Genomic DNA, 23,410 nt, shown 5'->3' on the forward strand with positions numbered 1-23,410 from the left:
CTATTTGTATATTTTTTTATTTTGCAGGAGCTCCAGAAGATGCAATTTTACAGGCCCGGGAAGAATTTCACCAACATTTAGCAATTACACGTAGACAACAACAGCACCACTTACAAAGTAGTGATTTACTTGATGACAGTGATTTGTGGGACGACAAAGATCTGGATGCTGAATTAGCAGGTATTTATTTGATGCTCATGATTTGGGGATGGCAAGGCTTGAATTGCTCATAATTGCAAAATTATCAGATTTTATTTAAAAATATGTATTTTATATCTGGTACAACACATCAATATCTTATTCCAGTCATATTCCATATGCATATCATGTAAACATAATTATATTTTATGAAATTTAAAAAAAATTATTTAAAAAATATAACATTTTTAGAAATAATTATTTAACATTGCTTGGTTTTTGACATCATTTATTTTAGAGCAACTTTGAAACTGTATACTACTTAAAAATTGTCTTGAAAAATTATACCAATGTATTAATTATTACCATTATTAATTATCACCATTTTTAATTTAAGCATTAATTTTGATTTTTATAAATTATTATTTCTGTAATTAATTTATGAAATTTATTTTGAATTATTATTAATTATAAGCATGTTATAAATTATTTTGATATTCAAAATAGATTGTTTCATTTGAATTCAAAAAAACTATCCACTCAAAGGACTGTTGTTAATTTTTTGGTTTTTAAACAATTAAAACATTAACAGACATCATCATGATTTTTTTATATTTTTTTATTATTAGGTCCAGTGAGTTTTAGTACAAAATGCAGATTAGTTGCTCCAGGAGTTGTTGTGCCCGGTATGCTGTCAATTACTCAAGCTGAAATGTTTTTCGAAGTCGATGAAGATGATGCTGAGTACAAGAAGATGGATCCTGAGGTTAGACTTTTATTCTTTTCCTTCTTATCGATATCTTTATCAACATTAGTTGAGGGGAAGAGGTAATGCTGAATATAGCATCTTTTTTTATTATATGTAGTTTGAAAATATATTTTTTACTGAAACTTGTACAAGACAAAAAAACTAACAAGTGTTAAAAAAAAAAAAAAACCTTATGATCTTAACAAAACTTTTCTAAAATCATGATAGCTTGATTTTTATAGGCTTTTCCTCCATTATCACTATAGAAAAAAAAATTTAAAAGCTATTTTAAAAAATTAAAAAATATTTTTTCGTTTTATTTAGGTTTATCATTATTTTTTTATTTTTGAAAAAAGATATTGCACTTTTGATTAAAATCATGCAGAATCTAATCAAATTCATTCCAGATTCAGAAATCCATTCATTCCAATCAGATCTTGATAATACACTTTATTTAATTTTAAAAACTATGCTTTAAAAAATATGCTTCAAATGTAAACTAATGTTAACGTGATATGCATACAAATTTGATTTAAATGCTCTTAGTTAAAAGGTACAACAAACTAATATTTTATTACAAAAATCATTGCTTGATAACAAAAGGGTTTAGCTTCAAACATTTACTTCGAGTTTAGTACAGGGAAAAAAACTTAAGAATACTTCAATTACTTTCTGAGAAAATAACATTTTATATACATTTATGGATGATGGGGGCTGAAACAAAAGAGATGCTACTATTGCCACATTCCTACCAATGTAAGATAGTCTGAGATTTTAGTGGTTGTGCGATTTCTAGAAATGAACACATTCTCTTTGAATGTCTGTGAATTTCTTTCTCTGCAAAACAATTTGAGGAAAACTAAAGAAAAAAAAACTTTGTAAAAGCATCTCACTATCTAGATATCATCTTTTCAAAACATCTAAGCATTTTGAGGAGCATGAGGGTAAGTACGGAAACGTCTTGTGGACCACCAGGTACGTGTTTAAAGATTTCTTCACTTTGTATAAAGATCAACTTTTGTATGTTAGAAACATGTAAAAGGAAATTTCAGAATTTATGCAATCAAAAGTAAACCATGATTAATTTAAATGTTTTTGAGGATTGTAGCAAATTTTTGAGTTTTTTTAATTAAAAAATGAATTTGTGAGAAGTTGGTATAATTCATTTGCAGTTATACAAATATGTAAAAATATCTCATCTTTAAATGTGCTTTTAACGGGTGCATAGTATTGTTTTTTATTTCTGTATTTTAAAAAAAAGCAACGAAGAAAAACTATGTCACTTTATCGCTTGTGTTTTAAAAATTTATTATAATTTTTTTTACCGTGTTTGTTTAGTCTTAAAATTAGCAAGAAATCTTACTTTGTTTAAACTTCATAATAGTTTTGGAGTGATTAAATAGTTGACATTGACGGTTTTTAGGATCTTTCAATGAAAAAGAAAAACTAGTTGTAGATAATTTAAATGTATTTTTGCTAGCAACTTAGATGGAGATATTGTAGAGCTAATTATAACAATTGAGAAGTAATTGTTAGAAAGATGCCTTTTGTTTTTATTTTAGCAAGCATTCGAATTGTTCAACCTCAACAATAGTCAGTATTTTCACTTTAAAAGAAGATTAGAAAGGAATGCATCTGAAAATATTATGTTTTTAAAAGCAAAGATAAAAAAATAGCAAAGCAATTCTTGTCTATAAATCTCCTTGAATTTTTCAACAATTAAATTTTTGAAATTATAAATAACGATTCTCTTTTATTATCATTAAAAATGTTTTGCGGAGAATCTTCAAGTTAATATCCAATTTTTCACACTTTTGTGCAAGGCTACGCACTGCTTGAAACTAACAATGTTTTTTTACAAGCTAAAAATTCTTTTTGTGCATGTAAAAAATAGGAATAATTGGTTCTGGAAGAAAAAAAACCTTACACCAACCTTGCACCTTAAACCAGAGACCAAATTTTTTAAAATATCAGTTTAATAAAAACGTTTACATTTATAATTAAAATAATTTTTGGCCTATGCTTTTTTTTATCTGTTTTTATACGCTGAATCAAAGAAGATATCACTTTTAATAACTTTTGATCTAATAATCAGTTTAAAGATTTAATTGGTTCATAAAGTAGACTTGAAATATGCTGCCTATGAATTATAAGTTATTAAATCACATATAAAAACTTAGTTTTCTGATTAAGCGACATTTAAGGTGTTCTAATTTTGAACCGCTCCTATTTTTCAATTGGAATTTATAATTTCAGATTGCGATACATCATTTTCTCCAAATCCATTCACCCCTTTCCCCCGAAATTTAAAAATCCTTATTTGTAGAAACCAATACATAGTTGAGAAAAAGTGTGTCCTTTAGTTTAATTTCGTAAAAGTATAAGGTTCTAATCATTAATTTTAATTTTCTATCTACTCCTTAAATTAGCAGCGTACAGGAGATTAGTAAATTTTTAGTGTTTCAAATCTTGTCGGGAGATGGCGCTGTAAGCTTTTTCGAATAAAGTAAATCGGTTTTTTTTTCGTTTTCGACTTGGAGGAAGATGGAAAACTATTTTCTCTCTCGTTTTCTTATCTCAACATATTATTATTCAAATATGGAAACAGTGTTGTAGTATTAGTTGTGAAAATATATTATCTTGCCTCAATTTATTTTAAGAAGCTTTGCCGTGCATAATTGAGAACATGAGAATTTTACATCTTGAATAACTTTTGACTTGACACTTTCATTGCGCAACAAAAAATATCCACACTCATTTATGAAACTCTTATATCGTAAGATAATTTCATATGAAAAATGATTGATTTTTATTATGAAATAGATGCCAAACATTTTTTTGCTCACTCTTAAGCTAGGTTATACTAAATAACAAAATGTTGGTGAAAGTTTCTGAGAAATATAAATTTTTTTACTTAAAATGAAAAAAGTAATAGCGAAAGCTAATTTTTTTTAATATTTGAAACTTCAAATAAATCATGTAAAATATTGTCATTGGAAAAGGTTTCATTAAAAAGCGAAAAATTAAATTTTATTTTTTTTATTTGCAGTGTTAATTTTTTTTAAAAAAAAAATTCCTTTTTGATTAACCGAAAAACTTTTATGAATGATTTTTTGTTGTTGGTCTTTTAGTAATTTTTTATACGTATTTATTAATATTCAACATCATGCATATAAATGCATGTTTTTAATTACTTCAAATGAATTTCAGAAAGACATTTGCAAGATTTAGAACTTGGAATGTAAATAACTAAGAATTTTAAAATTCATAATTTTGAAGTTAATATTAGTTAATGCTGATGTTTAAGTAAGAAAAAAAGATTTTCATAAAATATAAAAATGCATGGCATTAATGAACGAAAATAAAGTAAACTGGTCTAATTTCCTAAAAAAAAGTAAATTTTTTTTGTAGTTGAAAGTAGCTATTTAAGTTAAGATATTTTCAATACATAGGAGACTGAACTAAGATATTTCGTATTCGAACTGATTTCAGAATTTTACATTCTCGTATTTGGAATGTTCTGAGTAATTAAGGACTTCGTAATAAAAGCATTTATTGTAAGAATGAGGTTTATGTCATTCTCACGTTGCTGGATTTTTATTTATTTATTTATTCTTTTTTTTCGAGAACGTTGTTCATTGCAGAAAACATTAAATTTTCTAGATACATTTAGTATTAACATCACTTTTTTTTTACTAACATGTAAAAGCTTGATTTAACGAGTGTTTTTCAAGATCAAAATCCGTATTACGATTTTCAAATGTATGTCAAAATGCTGATATTAAACATACAAATATTGTATGTTTATAACGAGTTAAAAAATTACTAACCTTCCGCTATCTCTAATATAATTTTTTAGATAGATACATTTTTTATGCTTTTTCAATGAGCAATATTGTGCGACAAAAGGCGACATGAAAGATATTTTAATTATCATTATTATTAGTATCATTTGAGAAAAGTAAAAACAAACATCATTTCACCATATTTCTTTCTTACAATCTTAACCCTTTATGTTTAAAAGCAAGCTTATATGGGCGACCAACGACCAAGTTGTCTACCTCCTTGCAATACAAAAATTCTTCTGCTATTTTTAGGTAATCCGCTGCACAAAAAATGTGCTTTTTTTGTTGACCTCATATTTTCCCCCCCTCTTCTTAACAAAGCTTCCCCAGTTTACTATCGAATCCGATGCCAGTTTAATACTTAAAACAATATTCAGTTTTATCAGTGTTGCCTAAAGCTATTGTACTACATTAAATTTTTTATTTATCTTTTTTCACTGCTATTTTAACATGAAATACGTGTATTCGCAAATAATGTTGAACTCGCTATAACGATAATTACTATAGTTGTTTTTATAACGGACTTTTTCTGCATTTATTTTTCATGGATGCAGCAAAAAAAAAAAAAAAAAAAANATAATAATAATGTCAAATTGTTACTTAAGTAAAATATTAAATAAAAATATTTGTATAATAACTTTATTTTTCATTAATTTATCTTCCGGAGTTCTTTTTAGTTAATTAAATTTGAATGGTCTGAAACAAGTGTACGGTTAAAATTGCTTTTCTAGTAAGGGGAAGCGTTTGTCGTTAATTGGATAACCTGTGTTGATGGCTCAGACCACCTTGAAATACGAGCTCAAATGATGGATTTCTTATAGTGTTAGAGGGCACTCTTGATGAAAAGTTGTTTGTCTTTTATTCCTCTTTGTTCGTAATTGATTATATTTTATTCACTCTCATATCATTTGTGATACTAATGGCCAATTCTTATTTTGATTGTATTTCTCGGGGCTAATTTTTATTCAATTTAGTACCCCTTTCAACCTTCGAATAATTAGAAAATGGAGAGTTAGATACTTTAAATTATCTTTATGGAAAAGAGAAACAATTTGATAGCGATAAAATGAAATACCATGAATAAAATAGTGTAAATAAAAGAATGACTGTCATTTCAATCGATTGCAGGAAGTGAAAAATTGTGTGTTTTCAACCCTTTAATCAAAGTAATTATTTTCATTGAAAATTTCTCACATAATCTGAATTCTTCATGATTCAAATCGATTAATTTTCTGATTTTCTTTTTAAATGTCGAAGCCATTGATTAATTTTTAACTGTTTATATTTAAAACAAATTTCTGTAATTCTAAATTTGTTAACGCCAGGAAATGACACTTTAAAAAAAGTATAAATAATTTACTAGTGGGCTCTGCCCCTGCTCTCTGACACTATCCCCTTCCCTAGAAGATTGCTATGCAAACCATGCTCGCTTTGCTTGTAACTATGTTAAACCCATTTGAAGTGTAGTCTAGCGTTAAATGTTAAAAATATAAATCAATTGTTAAAATCTTTTTAAAACTAATTTCTCTTAAAAAAATAAAATCTTTGGACAATAAGTTATTGAAATAAAAAAAAATTAAATCTAAATTGAATAAATTTAAATTGATTTAAAATTGCAATAGCTGTAGGAGGAGCCACGATGGCTCAGTGGATACAACGTTCGCCTTTCAATTCGCCTCTTTTATGAATGCACCATTTAAATGATATCTTACTTTATTCTTTTTCCTTATTAGTACAAAAAAGATATGTGTCTGTTTGAACTTAACCCTTTTTTTTTTCTTCCTTCAACTTTTAACTATAGCTTTTAGGAAAATATTCTCATTTCTTCTTACATAAAAATTTAAAAAAAAAAAAATAAAAAATTGGCTTTTTGAAAATTTTACAATGTTGCCCCTCTTGACATAAATTCCGCATAGGACTTGCACAGACCACTGTACTGACGTGTAATATCCTCAGTGGTAGACGGATCATGGATTAGAATCCCCTTGCAGTCAGGCTAACCGTAAGAGGATCTGGTGGTTTTCTTCTTCGTGTAACACAAATGCGGGTTAGTTCTATCAGAAAGTCCTCCACGAATGCAAATTTCTCCCAATACTTGATTCAGGAGTTCCCTTGTCTTCTGGATTGGGTTCAAAATTACAAGGATGCGGAATTGAGCAGTGGTAGTCGTAAACCCAAAAACTGGCTCGGCTGTTCAACGACAGTTATAAAATATTAAAAAAAATAGCTGTCGGAAAAATTGGAATTTAAAGGGGGAAAAAAAATCTTTTTGAAGTTCATAAACAAATATGGCCCTTTTGGCATATCAAATTTTTAATTCTGTAGTTGTATTCCTGCGGCCTGTAAAGCGGCCCGTATGGTATTTTTTCCAATAATTCGCGAAATAATTACCTAATTTTAATTTTTTTTTATTCCACCTTAGTCCCTGTACTTTTTTCTATACCCCTTAGTAATTTCAAGTTTCTAAGTCTTATAGTTTTTGCATTGAGAAACGAAATATAACGCTGAGTTGAATACCCAAAACGGGTTTACGGTTTTTTAATATAGAGAGAAATTTGCTTCCTACAAGCTTATTTATAAAATATCTTAACAAAAAAAATGCTGTTTACAGATACTTTCTAGTTAAAAAGATCAGATTTCCAGGGATTGAGGTCGCACCACCTACTGCGTTTGCCCCCGAGAGTCTAGCTTCGCTACTGTTGACTACTTCGACATAATATTTAAAGTTAATTCTCCTGCTCGTTACTTTAAACTAAATTTACATGTTTCATTAAAGTGTTTTTAAATTATTAACAGCACAAGTAAATTACTATTCATAAGCTGATATTTATTTCAGTTTTTGTTCAACTCGTAACTCTATTAGATAATTCTGAATGAAAAACAGAAAAAAAAATTTTTTTTGCAACATTTAGGTGACACCAGAAATGGGGGTAGGCCTTACGATAAATGAGGCACTGGTTTGAGCTTCCTTCCTTGAAATTCATATTGAAAGTCCAAATCTTTTCTTATCAAAAATAGTTAGCATTATGTATATTTTGTTTCTTCATGCATGGAAACTTTCTCTCCCATCTTCATGAGAGTGAAGAGGAGACGCATCTAAACTCCGGTCGTCTGTAAAGGTCATCTCGAGACAGCTGGGTTAACCCTGGGTATACCTGTATTTTTTTTCATCATCTCTGTGGTCGAACCAACAAAAGGTATTAAGGGGAGGCCTTTTTCTCTTGGCGAGGACCACACGCAGTATGAAAAAGTTTCATCTGGTACCCGCCCCCTTTTTCAGCAGATTTGATAGAGTAGGTCTGCGATCGAGATTGATATTGACGGCTATGTATACTCCATCAAAGATCGTATTTCATCAAGATTATTTATTTTTTTATTTGGCTTATTTTTTTCTTCCGCCAATTATTGTGAATTTATTTTTATTGGATGCCATTTGTAGACGCTGATGTTATGGCAGAAGTTATAGTTATGACAGTTTACGCGATAGAATCTTGGAGCGTTATACGTTCACGAATTGGAGTTGCGTACCAACACCTTAATAACTTATGATCAGATTTTTACGTATTAGCACGTAATTATTATGTAAATGTATTTTTTTAATTGATAATTTTTTTAATTACTAATTTAACATTCATTTTTTTCAATTTTGCACACATTGTTCAATTTTGTATACATATGTTTTAAAAGTGAGTTAAATATCAATAACGATGTGTTCAAATTAAGGTACGAAAAATGTTGAGACTGAATTTATAACAATTATTTTTGATAATTTGTTTTCTAATTTGAAAAAAAAAAAAAAAAACGAGATTACTTTTATGACCAAAAAAATTTAACTCTGTTTTCTGTCTTTCCTTTTTTTTTCAGGAACTGATTTATTGAGTAAGATTTCTATTTTTATTAAACGAGTATTTCATTTTTTATATATTTTTTTTCTTTTAAACTCAGTTAAATATCAGAATATTGTTAAAACGGGATTATACGAACTATGTTAAACTCTGNTTTTTTTTCAGGATCTGATTTATTGAGTAAGATTTCTATTTTTATTAAACGAATATTTCATTTTTTATATATATTTTTTCTTTTAAACTCAGTTAAATATCAGAATATTGTTAAAACGGGATTATACGAACTATGTTAAACTCTGTTGAAATCGAAAGAACTCAAAATTAAACCACTTCTGTGTTTTTCTTGATTAGTAATTTATGAATTATTATTTTAGAATACTTTTTAAGAAAATGATAAACAATGGTTTGGTCGAGCTTTGGATGCATAAAGAATGAATAATTAAGATACTTAATAATTTAATTTGCTTAAACTGCATTTTATAAGTAAATGTAGTAATAAAAATTGTTTCATACCAATATGAATTTATGCGTGAAAACGATTTTCTCTTACGATGTTTTTTTTTATACGAGAATAAAACTTAAAATTAATGTCAAAATTAGATAATGAATTATGCTTTTATGTGAATCAAGAAAATTTGAAAATAATTCTGAAAGCTTTTCTCGTTTATTGATTTCAACAGTGCATCCATTGCTTTCCTCAATTAAAATTTTTATTAAATTGTTATGCAAGGTGTTTCGGAATGACCGTTTTTAATATCAATTCTTTCTGGAAGTTTGTAAAAAGCGAAGTAAAAACAAAATGCTCACATTAGAGGTCGCAAATTAATATTTAAATGATAGAAAAAAATGTATCAAACTTCGACTCTTCTTTGTCAAGATCGATCATTAAAAGGCATGGATTAATATCTACAAAAAGCTGGTTAGCTGGTTTATTTGAAGATGTGGCTCAAAAGTGGTTCCTATCCCAGTCCAGTCCCCTTTTGTCCAATTTTTGATTTTCATTAACTTAATTATTATTTTGCGATATCTTATTTGTATGTTAGTTTTGATTCCTTATTAACGAAGATTTTAAAATCGTGTTTTAAGGCCGGTCATTAGGAACCAAAACTCAGTAAATAATTCAAATATCAACAGTTCAGTACCCAAAGTTTTACTTAGCAAGTCAGCAAAGGGCTGCATTGATTTTATATCCCTGGTTTTAAACCAAAATCCACTCTAAATTGTTTAAAATTATTATTATTGACCTATAATGCCGTGCATTAAATGGTGACTGGTGCACGATAAATCAGTCGACGTCACAAAGTCCGCCAAGTCCCATAACAAATCGATTCCTATAGGGGTACTGAATTGGAGATTGGTCGTTCTCTGGATCAGGTCAAAATTACGATATGTGAATGAATGAATGGAGTATGATTAGGTCTTCCCTGTAAAACGGGCTGTAAAGTATGTGTGGAAGTCGTATTCTTGGATATACATGGCGCCACTGAAAAAACAAAATACGTATCCTCTGTCTTGAAAACTCGCTTGATTTCAAGCAGGTTTGCTGATACTGGCAAGTGGCAAATTCCGCACCTGTTTCGCACCGACCACAGTGCTGACGTAAAATATCTTCAGCTGTAGACGGATCATGGGTTAGAGTTCCTGTCCCTTCAGGCTTACCATGGGAGGGTTTCTTGGTTTTCCTCTCCATGTAACGCAAATAAGGGTTAGTTCCATAAAAAAGTCCGCCACGAAGGCAAATTTCTCCCAATACTTGGTCCAAGAATTTCCTTGTCTTCTGGATTGGGTTCTTAATTATAAGGCTACAAAGTTGAACATTAGTAGTCGTAAACTCAAAGACTGGGACGGCTGTTTAACGACGGTTATAAAAATCATGTGGCATAAGTAACAACAAGACATAGTGCTATATTATTAACATCTTAACTTTAACTTTCAATGCGAATAGTACCCTTTTACATGACTCTGCAATGAGCTTTATGCAAAAAGAAAATGTTCTATTTTGAAAAAACTCAGATTCTTGTTAATATATAATCTAGTAACAGTGGTTCCCAACCACAGGGCAATTCTCCCTATTGGGGAACTTCTAGGGAAAAAGCAGTTATGATCTGCTAACACTCATATGCCTTCCTGGTGAGAATTTGAAATCCATTATCTTGAAAAAGTTCTTCACTGTCTTGGACTGTAAGCAAAAGATTTATTTGAAGAAGTTAGTGTACAAATCTTACGACTGAAAAGATTTGTCTGGGCAACATTTGTGTCTTCTTAGCCATCCCATTAATCAAACAACGCATTGATATTTATTTCGCTTAAATAATTAGTTTGCTAGTATTAAGAAAAATTGTGTATGGTATTAAGACTTTTTAGGAAAAATAAAAATCTGACTGCAGTATTGATATGTTTTCAGATATTAAAAGCAGGAATAATATTTTGGTAATTTTCATGAAGGGGAAATGGATCGTAATTGATCCACTGATCTAGTAAGCGCAAAAAGAGGGAAATCATAGCGTTTTACATACAATACTAGGAGGCTCCGCCCCCTGCTCGCTAACGCTCGCCAACCCCCAAGAATTGCTACGCACTCCTATGTGGTTCACGCCGTGAACCATGGCTCGCTGCGCTCTCTCGCCAATGAACACAATGTTCTAGCACAAAGACATAATATATTATCATCAAAGACATAGTATTTTATCATCAAAGACATAGTATTGTACTTATGTAGAAGAATTCTACCAATGTTCTTATTGGCTTTTAAAAAAGTATATTAGCTATTTAGATTGTACATGGTGAAAAAATCAAAACATTAGCTAAATAAGAAACATATTAGCAAAATAAATTATCAAATATTGCTTCACTAATATTCTGCATTTTAAAGCGTGAAAATTCAATGCATAAATAAACGCGAAATATTAAAAAATTCAATGCATTCAATACAAGCACTTAAACGTTTTTTAGACGTTTAGGTAGCTCCCAGTAGAAAAATATCAATTCAACAGCGGCCTTTTAAAGCATTCTCACTGCAATTAATTAATTAATTGCTAATTGATTTTAAATTAAATATTGTCATGTTTTTAGTGCATGAATCTGAATTGAACAACCTGATAATGCTCACTCTGGTTATTGTTATCTGGTTGCTCACTACGTGCTCTTGCGCTCCGAATCCAATCAATTAAAAATGAAAACTGTTGCCAGCGCGAGAAAAGAAATATCATCGGTTTTATTGATACATACATACATACATGCGTACGTATTAGCGTTTTATATAATATAGATTACGGACCAATTCTTAAACATTGGATGAAAAAATTTCTGTGTTGTTGATTGTTGATCGACTACTGTTGTTTTTCGCCTTCGTGGAATAAAATATAATCGATAATGATGAAAGGTATATTTCCGGTGACTTACTCAATCGTAATATGCTCAATAAATTAATCGAAAATCACTTCAAAATCTTTTTCGACTGCCGAATTCGTACGACATAATCCAACGACTTAACTATTCAGCAAATTTGCATAAACAAACAATGTAAGATATGAGGAAAGGTGCGTGATGTATGGACCACACCTCTATTTTTTTCTTCTTCTTTTCCTCTATCCGATTTATGTAAAAATGAATTCTTTACAAAGTGAATTCTTTACTCAATCGCCAGATAAAGGAAATAAAATGATTCTGAAAGCATGAGAAACCTCGTGACTTAATTAATACAAGATCATTATCTTAAAAATCTTCAAGTAAGGTGCTTCGTTATGCTATTGCCCTGGAGTGCTGTCATCCAAACCATCCGTTATCTTGCATTTTATGCGCATAATTAAACTATACCATAAGCAATTGACTTGATTGCGCATACAGTTGGTGTAAATGAATCGGATTTCATTATCAATTTATTAAGGCTAATCATTGGGTAGGATCCCTTAATGTTGTGGCTGCTTGTAATAGCCTCCCAGGCAGAACCTGTCATTAAGTCTTTCTCATTTTGATTAAAGCAATTAATGGTCTGTTTTAATTAATTTTTCAGTTATTTATCAGCTTCCATTTTTATTTATTTTTTAATTAAAACATTTTCTGTTCGATCTTGTTCATCTGTCTCTGGCAAAAGACATTTATCGCTGCGATTTTCATGTTGCTAAACAAGTAGATTTAATTTGCTGAGATTTCAGTTTTTAAATTTCAATTTCAAATTAAATTTATTGGACACGATGATGGATTAATGGTAATGATAGTAGTTTTAAGTGATAACATATTATTTCTGGTAGTGTTTTATAAATTCAATCAAAGTAATTTTTTTTAAATTAAGAAAAAAATAATAATAAATGAAAACTTTTGTTTTGGGAGACATTTTGTATTTTCGATTAGACTTAATGTTTAGGTATCTGTCAATTTTTGTTTCCTGAGCTAGTTTAAAGTCGATAATTAAGTCAGACATAATTAATTTTTGTCATTAATTTTAATTTAGGCTTTAATTTCTTTCTTACAGTAAGTTGTTAAGAATTTTAATTTTTTGCTTTAATATTACTGAAAGAATGTTGTATGTTAAAAGCATTTAGGATAGCATTTCCTGTAAATGATAAAAAAAAAAATCGAGTTCTAATAAGTACTTTTAGATACGATTGTCTTAAAAAGATGAAGGAAAATAAATAAAATTTCATAATCGCTTCCAAATAATTGCATACAAATAATTATTATTATATCTTGTCGACTGGATCGGGCTCAAAGTTATAAGGCTATGGCATTGAACATTGGTTGCCATAAATTTAAAATTGGGTCGGCTGTTCAACGACGGTTATGAAATAAAAAAAGAATATATGATGTTTCACTTTTGTTGCGCGTAATTATTTCATTACATATTGTTTTTTAATTAATCATTTTTTCCCTTAAAACATTTTCCGTTTATTTTTTTAATTTTATTTAAGAATGTATTGAATGTATGTGTTTTAAATTTAGTTCCTTCTTTCCTATTTAAAAAAATAATAATAATAATGATTAAAATAACAAAAAGTATATTGCTTGCCTGTTACTGATGCTGGTGGTACTTTGACAACAGCCATCTGTCACTGTATCCTATAAAGGCGTGCTTTCTTAGCGTACTAAATCATAGTTTAAACCAGCCACAGATGATAGCTTCAATCTCCAATATTTTTTTTTGAGTGACGCTAAAGAGTGTTTGAGTGACAAACAGCGTCTTACCTATTAAATATTGCCGCCACCTATTTCCACCTTGTCTTGAAGTACTTCAATATATGCCAGACATCTAATAATGGGTTATTTATTTTCCTAGTACCTGGCAATTTCATTGTCCTCTCTCAGTGGACAGCAGATTATAAGTCATATGTTCACCGCCGGCTTTTTTTTAATATACATAACTTAGTGATTTCAGTTTTTTCTTCCTTTTATCCTTTACCTTATTATTATCTCTTCTACATAAAATACCTCCCCCGCTTGCTGAATTGCCTTATTTAAAAGACTATTTTTTTTAAGAGATGCTATGTTTATTTGAACAGTTATCAGATTGTTTTTCGTATTTTAAAACTTTTTCGTTTCTATTTTTTATTTTTATCTACAAGTTTGTATTAATAATTATGAACATTTCTATTTATATTTTAGAAACTGAATTTTATTAAGTTGCAATTTAATGTAATGTTTTAACAATTAAAATAGAATTGAAGATTTGCAATTAGTCTTTTCCTAGATTGGGGTTTGCTTTCTAGTTTTTCTAAATTTGAATCAGTTTCTTGTAAAAAAAATTATGAATAATAGTAATATTTTCAGACAACATTAATTAAAAAAAAAGAAACCTTATTTAAAGCCATCTATTAATACTATGTTACCTTCTTTAATTTGCCGGTAAATTATAAATGTATTCATTGTATATTGGAGCTTTTAATTTTTCTAATAAGCAATTTTTTCACCCTTTCAAAACAAAAATAAAAAAATTAATACATTGATTTTTATGTTAAAGTGTATTTCTGCTTTTTTTAAAAAAAAATATTGTAAAGAACAACTAGAAAAAACATTAGATTTATTTTACTCTGTGAAATAGTTTACTTAGAAAGCATGCTTTCCTAGCGTATGCTTGCTTCAAATACAGAAATTGGAACTTAAGTCATGTAAACCCTAATTATAATTTTACCGTATTGCGTAAAACTAAAAATAAATAATTTTTCCAATAAATAAAATAAGAATAAATAAGTCACCAAAATAAAAATCACGAATCTCATAGTTTTAGAGTAATTAACTTATATTAGCAAACATTGTTTCAATTTAAAATAAATGTGAGTAAAGCTCAATTAGAATAAAATAAAATACTAATAATAAATTTTATAAATCGCAGAAATTTCTGAAAAGAAAGTTCCTTTATGTTGTTTTTATTTTTTAGAAATAAATAAAATATGCGTAGTATCATATTAAAAAAATCGAAATAGTTATTTTTTAGAAGCGTCTTGCAGACATGAAAAAATGCATACTATTTTGTTGCTATATGTAACTTATATTGCAGTAGTTTATTTATTTTTTTATATGGTGTTAGATTTAACTGATATTGCATATTATTTATTTATTAGGTGTTATATTTAACTGATATTGTAGTTTATTTGTTTAGTTTTTAGGTAGTGTGTGAGAAGTACGCGTCTTTTTATTTTGACAAATTTTTAGTTGTTACTTTCCCTGCCCTGCGTTTTTGGTCGCGTGCTGTTCACGTGTTAACAATATTTTTCCCGAATAAATCTCTCCGTTACTCCCCCACCGCGTGGTCTTTTTTGAAAACCCGGTTGGAGATCGGCACATCGCGTGCTTCCAGGCTGCTGTCTGCGGTCGACCGCTTTCCGCCTGCAAAAAATCCCTGTGTAAGATTTCTGAGTAATCGATATTTGGTTTTTATCTAAAACATAATACTTTTTTAAAGATAAAAATATTTGAGTTTGATTTTTGTTTTCCGAAATCTTAAAACAAATTATTAAAAAAGCATAAATTAAGTCAATTTTGTATGAAACATGTATGGATTAATTCACAAGAGCTACAAAGGTATCTTGTTTTATTTGAAAATATGTCAATTAATTTTCGTTCCATTTTTTTTGGAGTGTGATTTGATCTCATTGCATATCTTTTAATTAGAGCTGGCAAAAAGTCCCTCTCTGTGGCTGTGTCAATTTATACAAATAACAATGTATACTAATGACCTAAATTAAAAAACAGTAAATCAACTTTTTATTATTTATTTAATAGGCTACCTTTGATAAGGGTGTTTTGAACAATTTTTTTTTAATTTCGATTCTTTTTGAGGAACTTAGAACTAGGGTTCGGTTTTGACATTTCAAAAATTAGTTATGACAGTCAAAAAGTGACAAAAATTTAAGGTTTTAGTTACGAAACTGTAACTTTTTTGTAGTAAATTTTAAACAGGAGTTTGTCTATAAGTATAAACAAATACAGTGTTGTGTATATGATTATATGTTAAATAAAAATTTAGAATGAACAATAATTATATTAAAGTAAAAATTATAGTTTAGGCTAGAAGAAAAATAATTCTACCTCTTTATTCATATTTCCTTTTACCTTTTTATTTTACATTAGCTTAATGCTCGTTTTTTTGTTCGGTTTTTTTTAAAGAAAAAAAAAAGGAAATAATCAAGAAATCAGTATTGATCAACACTACGAAATCTTACCCAAAATTGAACGACATATGCTGGCACAATTAAATAAGCTAAAACAATTCCATATTTTTATTTATTATTATTTTCCGCCCTTCCTGTTGTCTTTATGTTTTTAGGTTAAGCAAAATACGTTTTTAGTAATTCATCCCATCAAAGTAAAAATGATCTGCATTCAGTATCACTTGGCATAATGCTTTTGCTTGAGGCTGGTTGTCAAAACTTGCCATTATTAATAATTTTGGTCGTAAAACACCTATTTACACAGTACCTATAGTAGGTAACTTGATATTTATATAACTACATTTGGTACTTATTAAAAATAAAAGTCAATTGATTTAATGTCAGTGAAACCAATTATCAAAATGAATTCAACATCAATGGGCAAAAATAACATGGTGATTCTTTACGGTTCTCATAATTTAGTAAATTACTCCATTAATTTAGTTTTTATTGCAAAATTTATAATTTTTTATTTCAATTTGTACCTATTACCAAAATTAATTAAGCCTCATTGGTGTCAATAATAGTATGGCGAATTTTTTTACGATTTTCCTAAACGAATAAGTATCTATTACTTTTCTTTTTAGTCCACAACTTGTTCTTTATATCAATTAAAGTTTATTTTAAATTATTTAGTTTCATCGAAGAGTGTTTTAAAAGTATAACTGTAAACCAAATAAACACTTCGTTTTCAGAACACTTACATCCTAGTTCAGTGGCGTAGATCTAACGGGTCATCCTCGTTGATCATTGAGCTTATTTAACATAACGAATAAAAAGTAATTGAAGAAGGTAAAGTTAAAAGTAATTAAGGAATGCTCAATAAACTCCTCTGTCAGCTAGTCAAACTCTTCCTTTTATTTTTATAGATGAGAGCTCTCATCTTTTCAAGAGTTTTAAATAGTTGACTTAATTAAATCAATTATTTAGTTGTTGTATTATATTAGTTTCCTTATTATTAAAATTGAATTACTTTGTTTTGCTGCTATTGTTGGTGATATACAGGGGGTGGACAAAATAATAGAAACACATCTATACTAGTAAATTTTTTCATATTGCTCGAGAAATACTAAAAGAATCATTTTATAACTTCCGAAGTGTTTACATCAAACGATTTCTTATACTTATCAATGAAGTTTAAAACTTTCAGAGGTTTGAGGTACCGACACAAAATTGCGAGCGGAAAATAGTGTTTTTGAACATCCTATGCTAAAAAAGCTAGCTAACAATTTGTAACTTTCAACAGTTATTTTAGTTATTATATTCGATAATTGCACAAAATTTCGTACGACTAGATTAAATAATTATAGAGATATGGACGTTGTTATAAAAAAACTAATTTTTTTGTCTTACGTTTTTTTTTTTTTTTTTTTTTTTTGTTTTTTACTGTTTAAAATATTCAATAAAATTTAACAAAAGTTTTAGAGCAATTTAAAATTAATTACAAAATTTTTGTTTAAAAATTTGAAAAAAATTCTTTGAAAACTGTACAATATATAAGTAATTAAACTAGCGCTTTTATACTACTCATGCGCGGGATCATCAAAAATTTTTTTTTCTTAATTTTGTAGTGAATCGTATTTGGCAACTATTGAAAAGTCTGATTTGAATATCTTAAACGTTTAAAAAGTTTCAAGCAATTTTCTAAGTTTTTGTACCTTTTGAAACTCAAAATGATATGGGGTTTCCTGCAAATATTATTTTGCATCATAAAACAAAATTAAATGACAAATGATAACACCTTACAATAAACGTTCATACACCGAAATATGATTGTATAAGGAAAGAAAACATGCTTTTATTGGGGATGATTCCCAACAATGTAGGTGTCATTTTTAATAAATATTGCTTAATAGCAAATAAAATTTGTGGAAAACCCCTTCTCATTTTGAGATTTCTTTTAAAAAATACGAAAACTACTTAGAAAATTGCTTGAAACTTTTTATTTTTTCAAGATATTCAAATCGAACTTTTTTTATTAGTTGCTATATACCATTCACTACAAAAGTGAGATGAAACAAATTTAAGTTTTTTCAGCACATGCCCGGTATAGAAGAACTACTTTAAATACTCATATCTTGCGTGGTTTTAAACAAATTTTTCTCAAATTTTAAAGCAATAATTTTGAATAATATTGTATGTTTTTAAAGTTATCGCAAAAAAGGTAAGACAATTTATTTTAAAATTTATTTATTTTATTTTTATATATAAAAAATATCCTTGTTTCCATGCATATTTAAGCTAGGTTTACGTAACTTTGAGCAATTATCGTACATAAGAACCAAAATAATTCTTACAAGTTACAAATTTATTGCTATATTTTTTGGCAAAGGGTGTTCAAAAACACTATTTTCCGTTCGTAATTTATTGTTGGCCCCTCAAACCTCTTAAAAACTTTGAACTTCATTCATAAGTAAGAGAAATTATATAACCTAAGCACTTAAAATTTTTTTTTGGTTTGTGTTTTGTCACCAAATATAATATTTCATCATAATTGTGAACATCACACTTTCTCTGTATCGTAATTTTTTCATTTTAAAAAAATGTAATAAAGACATGTAAACGAACCACTGAAAATGTGTATTGACTAGTAATATCTTTTAGTTGCTGGCCCTTTGAACCATTAACTAAATCCACCTCTATTCGTTTCATTATTGACATTTGATAAGTGATGTGTGTTCGCCACAAAAGCATGCCAACTCTTGAAAAAGGATTTTGAGATGATTGTGAAAAGCATGTGGTGGTTGGTTGTGTCCAGGAGATGAATAGACGAAGTTTACATTTTAATTAGTATTTATTTTAATATTTAATTATAACGAACACAAGGGAAAACATGAAAGTTAGAGCAGTGCGTCTGCAATGGTGGTTAGACTTTTTCTTCGCGCGGAATGACAGAGACAGTTACTGATCGTAATTGTTACGGTTACGATTAAGTTAAGTTCAGTCGCCGCAAGCATTTTGTTTTAACGTGTGTTTACGGGTTATCAGATTCTAATGAAATGAATGATCAGATTCTAACACACTAGGACTCAATCTTAATGTTTCGAAAGGAGTGACCTCAAATATGCTAATTTATCAATGCAGATGGTATTTTAAGTTACGAAACCAGAGACAAAAACCTATTTTCTCTGAATAAACCTACCTTTTCTTCGACAAATCGAATTCCTGATCTTCAAAATACGTAGCTGCCATCTGGGAAATATGGTCCCCAATAGGTAGGTCAGGAGAGTGGTCGAAATTTTTACATTTTGTGAGAGTACTTTTTAAGCAAATCGAAAAATCATTGCATACAATTACAAAATTCGTTTATCCATAAATACTTTAATGCGAAATATATTTTTTAAAAATTATTTTTGAATCGTAAGTTATGTAAGTTTTTACATCTTTAAAGAATATATTTTTATGAGGCAAAGTACAAAATTTGAACGAAATTGGTCGAATACTGCTTGAAAAAACCTATTTTAAATATATGATTTTTTAAAATTCGCAGAAATTGACATTAAGTAAGTACATTACGGGGTCGAAATTTTCGACCGCTCTCCTGATCTAGCTATTGGGATCAAAAGTTTGTACCCATGGTGTTTCGTTTATTTTTTTACGCACTGTAAATTTCTGATGTCATTTAGTATTCATTTTTTGCGCATTTCGTTATAGTGTGATTCATTTTAGCTAATCACGAATATTCCTCTATTCACGGACATCCGAGTTGAGTCCCATTGTTTCCGTTCTTTTCCCCCCGAAAAAACGAAACCTTCTAAACCGAGACCGGATATTAACACTTTCATTTGTTCGTGAACTGCTTTCTAAAATGTCCATTTTTCTGTTAACCCTTAATCACGTTTTTTACCTCAATGTCCAAAAAATAACGCTTTCTTCCCCTATTAAAATTTTTAGCTGCTCTTACATATGTATCTTTAATATCATTTAGAACATTGCGTTTGTTTGTTAGTTCTTCTATTACATTTTGAAGCTTTTTTTGAATATATTTTATGGCATTTGAATAATATTCTTTCACTTTCTCTAATTTTGTGTTATTTGATTAAATTATGTTGTATAGAATTAAAGCCAATGCTTTAACAAAATAAATAATGTGGTGGGAACCAATGTGTTACAGTTTTATTTATTTATTTAAAAGAAGACTAGATTATTGACTATATCAATTGTAGCTGACAAAAATTCTAAGAGTCATGACCATTTGTTGAGTCACGTCTTAAAATAATCATCAAGTAGTAGAAAGAAAGGTGATTACTGTAGAAGACGCAATGTAGTAGTAAATCTGTAGCCAGATTTCCTTCCCTGAAATATAATTTTAAAATATTCAATATTTAAAATAAATTAGGTTTATCTAATTGAAAATTTTAATTACTTGAACACTGTAAAAAAAAAAAAAACTCGGTAAGTCTTTAACCAGTATTTGGTGTAAAGTATTTCATTATCCCAAAATTTAGTTAAATGAAAGATCTTTTATTTTAGTTGCACCATAAATTGTGAAGTGTAATTGAGAAAGCAGGAATAATATGTATTGTGAAGTGTATTTGAGATAGTTGTTTACAAAGCTATTGTTAGAGCAGTACTATTATATGGCGCAGAAACCTGGAAACAGACTAAGATCGAAATACAAAAATTAGAAACCTTTCAAAACAAATGTTTAAGATTTATTTTTAAAATTTTCTGGCCTTACAAAGTATCAAATCAAAATCTATTAAAGAAAGCTAAAATAAAAACAATCGAAGATGAAATTAAAAAACGAAGATGGAGCTGGCTCGGACATATCCTTAGAATGCCCAAAGAAAAAATTTCATCTGTTGCGCTTACATGGGCCCCTGATGGTAAGAGAACAAGAGGAAGACCCAGACTTACCATCCAGCGCATGTTTTTGGGCGAATTAAAAGAATGTGGAATATCTGGCTGGGAGGAAGCAAGATCTATTGCTAAAGACAGGAGGCGTTGGAGGGATATGCTGGAGGCCTTAAGTGCCCAAGGCACGTAGAGGATAAGTAAGTAAGTAAGTAATTGAGAAATACTTCCATGGTGCAACTAACTGCAACAAAATTTGGTAAAAGACACAAAACTCTGGGGGTGACTGTAAACCGAACGATATTTGTTTACGACTCCATGTTTTCTTTACTACTATCAACAACTAAGGTGTATCAGGACGATTAATTCATATTGTGTTTCCCCATTTTATATTAGTTGCACCATAAATTGTGAAGTATAATCGAGAAATACTTTTATGGTGCAACTAACTGCAACAAAATTTGGTAAAAGACACAAAACTCTGACGGTGACTGTAAACTAAACGATATTTGTTTACAACGCCATGTTTTATTTACAACTATCAACAACTACGGTGTATCAGGACGATTAATTCATGTTGTGTTTCAAGTATCAACTTAGTTAGATAAGTAAATGTTTTATTTACATTAATTAAAATTCTTTTCTTTTATGTTGCCTTTTTCAATTTGGTTCGCGGTATAAAATAACCTACTTACGGTAAATTGCAACCTAGCGATTTAGCCTAGCGAATTGCAACCTAGCTATCCATTTGAGCGCTTTAAAAATACCTAATAATGGTACAACCTTCCTCTGCTTTTATTAAAAATAAATAAAAATAAATAAATAAATTTTAAAAAAAAGAAACGAAAAAGGAAGAATGAAAATAGGTGTTTTGTTTCTTCAATTTGGTGCAACCTTCTACACTGATATTTGGAGCTGGTGAAAAAATCAAAATATGGTAAAATTGAGCTCCATTTTAAATAGACAGCAATAGGAATACCAATTGTTAGTGCAACGAAGTATGTTTATTTAATTATCCTATTTTTCATCACTCGCGTCTACCAGCCAGATCTTTTTTACAAGTAAATAATCTTAAGTAGCATACACAAAAGGCGATGAACTCTCTTTAAAAGTGTTGAAGAACATGGCAAAAAGCGTCTAGAGTGGGAAACTTGAAACTCTTATCTATCATGAAAAAAAAAAAAGTCTAAACCAACCACCAGCATAAGTGGGTGATAAGGATTACGATGTAGGGGCGGAGAGTATGCACTTGGGTGTGTGTGTACACAAGCGAAAGAATCTTATATAACTTTTATTCATGTGGAGGTTCGCTTTACGATGATTAATGAATTTGATACTTCTTTAGTACAAGGGGGGCCACACCTACGTTTGTGTACATAAGTCGTGACGTGTACAACTCCGCCCCCATTCCCGAAGAAAAATGTTATTCCGTTAAGATAAGTGGAATTTAAAGCTGAAATTGAATAGCATTGAAAAAGATAATGCTTTTTTGTAATTTGTTTCAGTTAAGTTTATTTATTTTTATTAGAGCGTTTTCAGGATCCAATTTTTTTATTGATTTTGCAAATGAACTCGATAAGTTGGTTTTTGTGTTGTTATTATTATAGTTAAATGGTAAAAATCGATTTGTTGTAGATAGGATAGAAAGGCAAAGCCAAAGATAGGTTCATCTGATATCAAATTTTGAAGAAGACTTGGGCCCATCCTCGGTTGTCGTGCCTCTGAGGAAGGAAGGTTCGTTGTCGAGTTAAATGGCCAAAAGTGAATGTACTGTGCCGAACAAACGTGTTTATATGTTCAATATGCCGAAACCAAATTTCTAATTTAGAAAAAAAAAATGAAAAAGAAAAGATAATTTCTCGTGATTGAATGTAGGAGTTAAATTGTAGAAAATTTGAAATAGTCTATATTGTGTTAAACATAAGTATAACATTCCTTACTCAAAGTAAAAAGTAAAATAAATTAAATCTATCAAAAAAATTTGAAAATTCTGTACTTTTGATTTAGTTTACTATTTTGAAAATGGTAAAAAATTGTAAGTCACTTAGTCAAATAAGTAAACTAATAGGAATCTGGTTATAAAGACTAATTATTTTTCAAACGAAATTGATTATGTACAGAGATTTAAAAATCGAGAGTGGTTTTCGTTAAAATTCTAATTCAATTCCTTTTCACTTTATTTTGTGTCAATGTGGTATCAGTGTTTAAAAGGTATTAAGGAAGTGAAATAAAAGTGATCGAAACAACACTTATTTATTTTTGAATATCTTATTTAAGCATTCATGCTCAGTTTTTAGTAGCAATAATTCATATTTTTCTCAATATATGTTCTTTAATTTATACCTGTCTGAAATGTAACATTAAGAATCAAAATTGCATGAATTCTGATTAGTC

The 23,410-nt window shown here is 29.0% G+C and overlaps 1 protein-coding gene across 1 annotated transcript in view; it reads left to right on the forward strand.

The window, feature by feature from the left end:
• Positions 1-23,410, forward strand: part of LOC107445612 (A kinase anchor protein rugose) — a gene marked incomplete in the record, with an annotated part of 233,809 nt that overhangs the window by 134,082 nt on the left and 76,317 nt on the right. Inside the window, 2 exon segments of the mRNA XM_043047936.2 lie at positions 28-180; positions 768-904. Of these exon segments, the coding sequence (XP_042903870.1) occupies positions 28-180; positions 768-904 (290 nt within the window).

Source organism: Parasteatoda tepidariorum, chromosome 4 (assembly GCF_043381705.1).
Source record: "Parasteatoda tepidariorum isolate YZ-2023 chromosome 4, CAS_Ptep_4.0, whole genome shotgun sequence".
Classification (NCBI taxonomy): domain Eukaryota; kingdom Metazoa; phylum Arthropoda; class Arachnida; order Araneae; family Theridiidae; genus Parasteatoda; species Parasteatoda tepidariorum.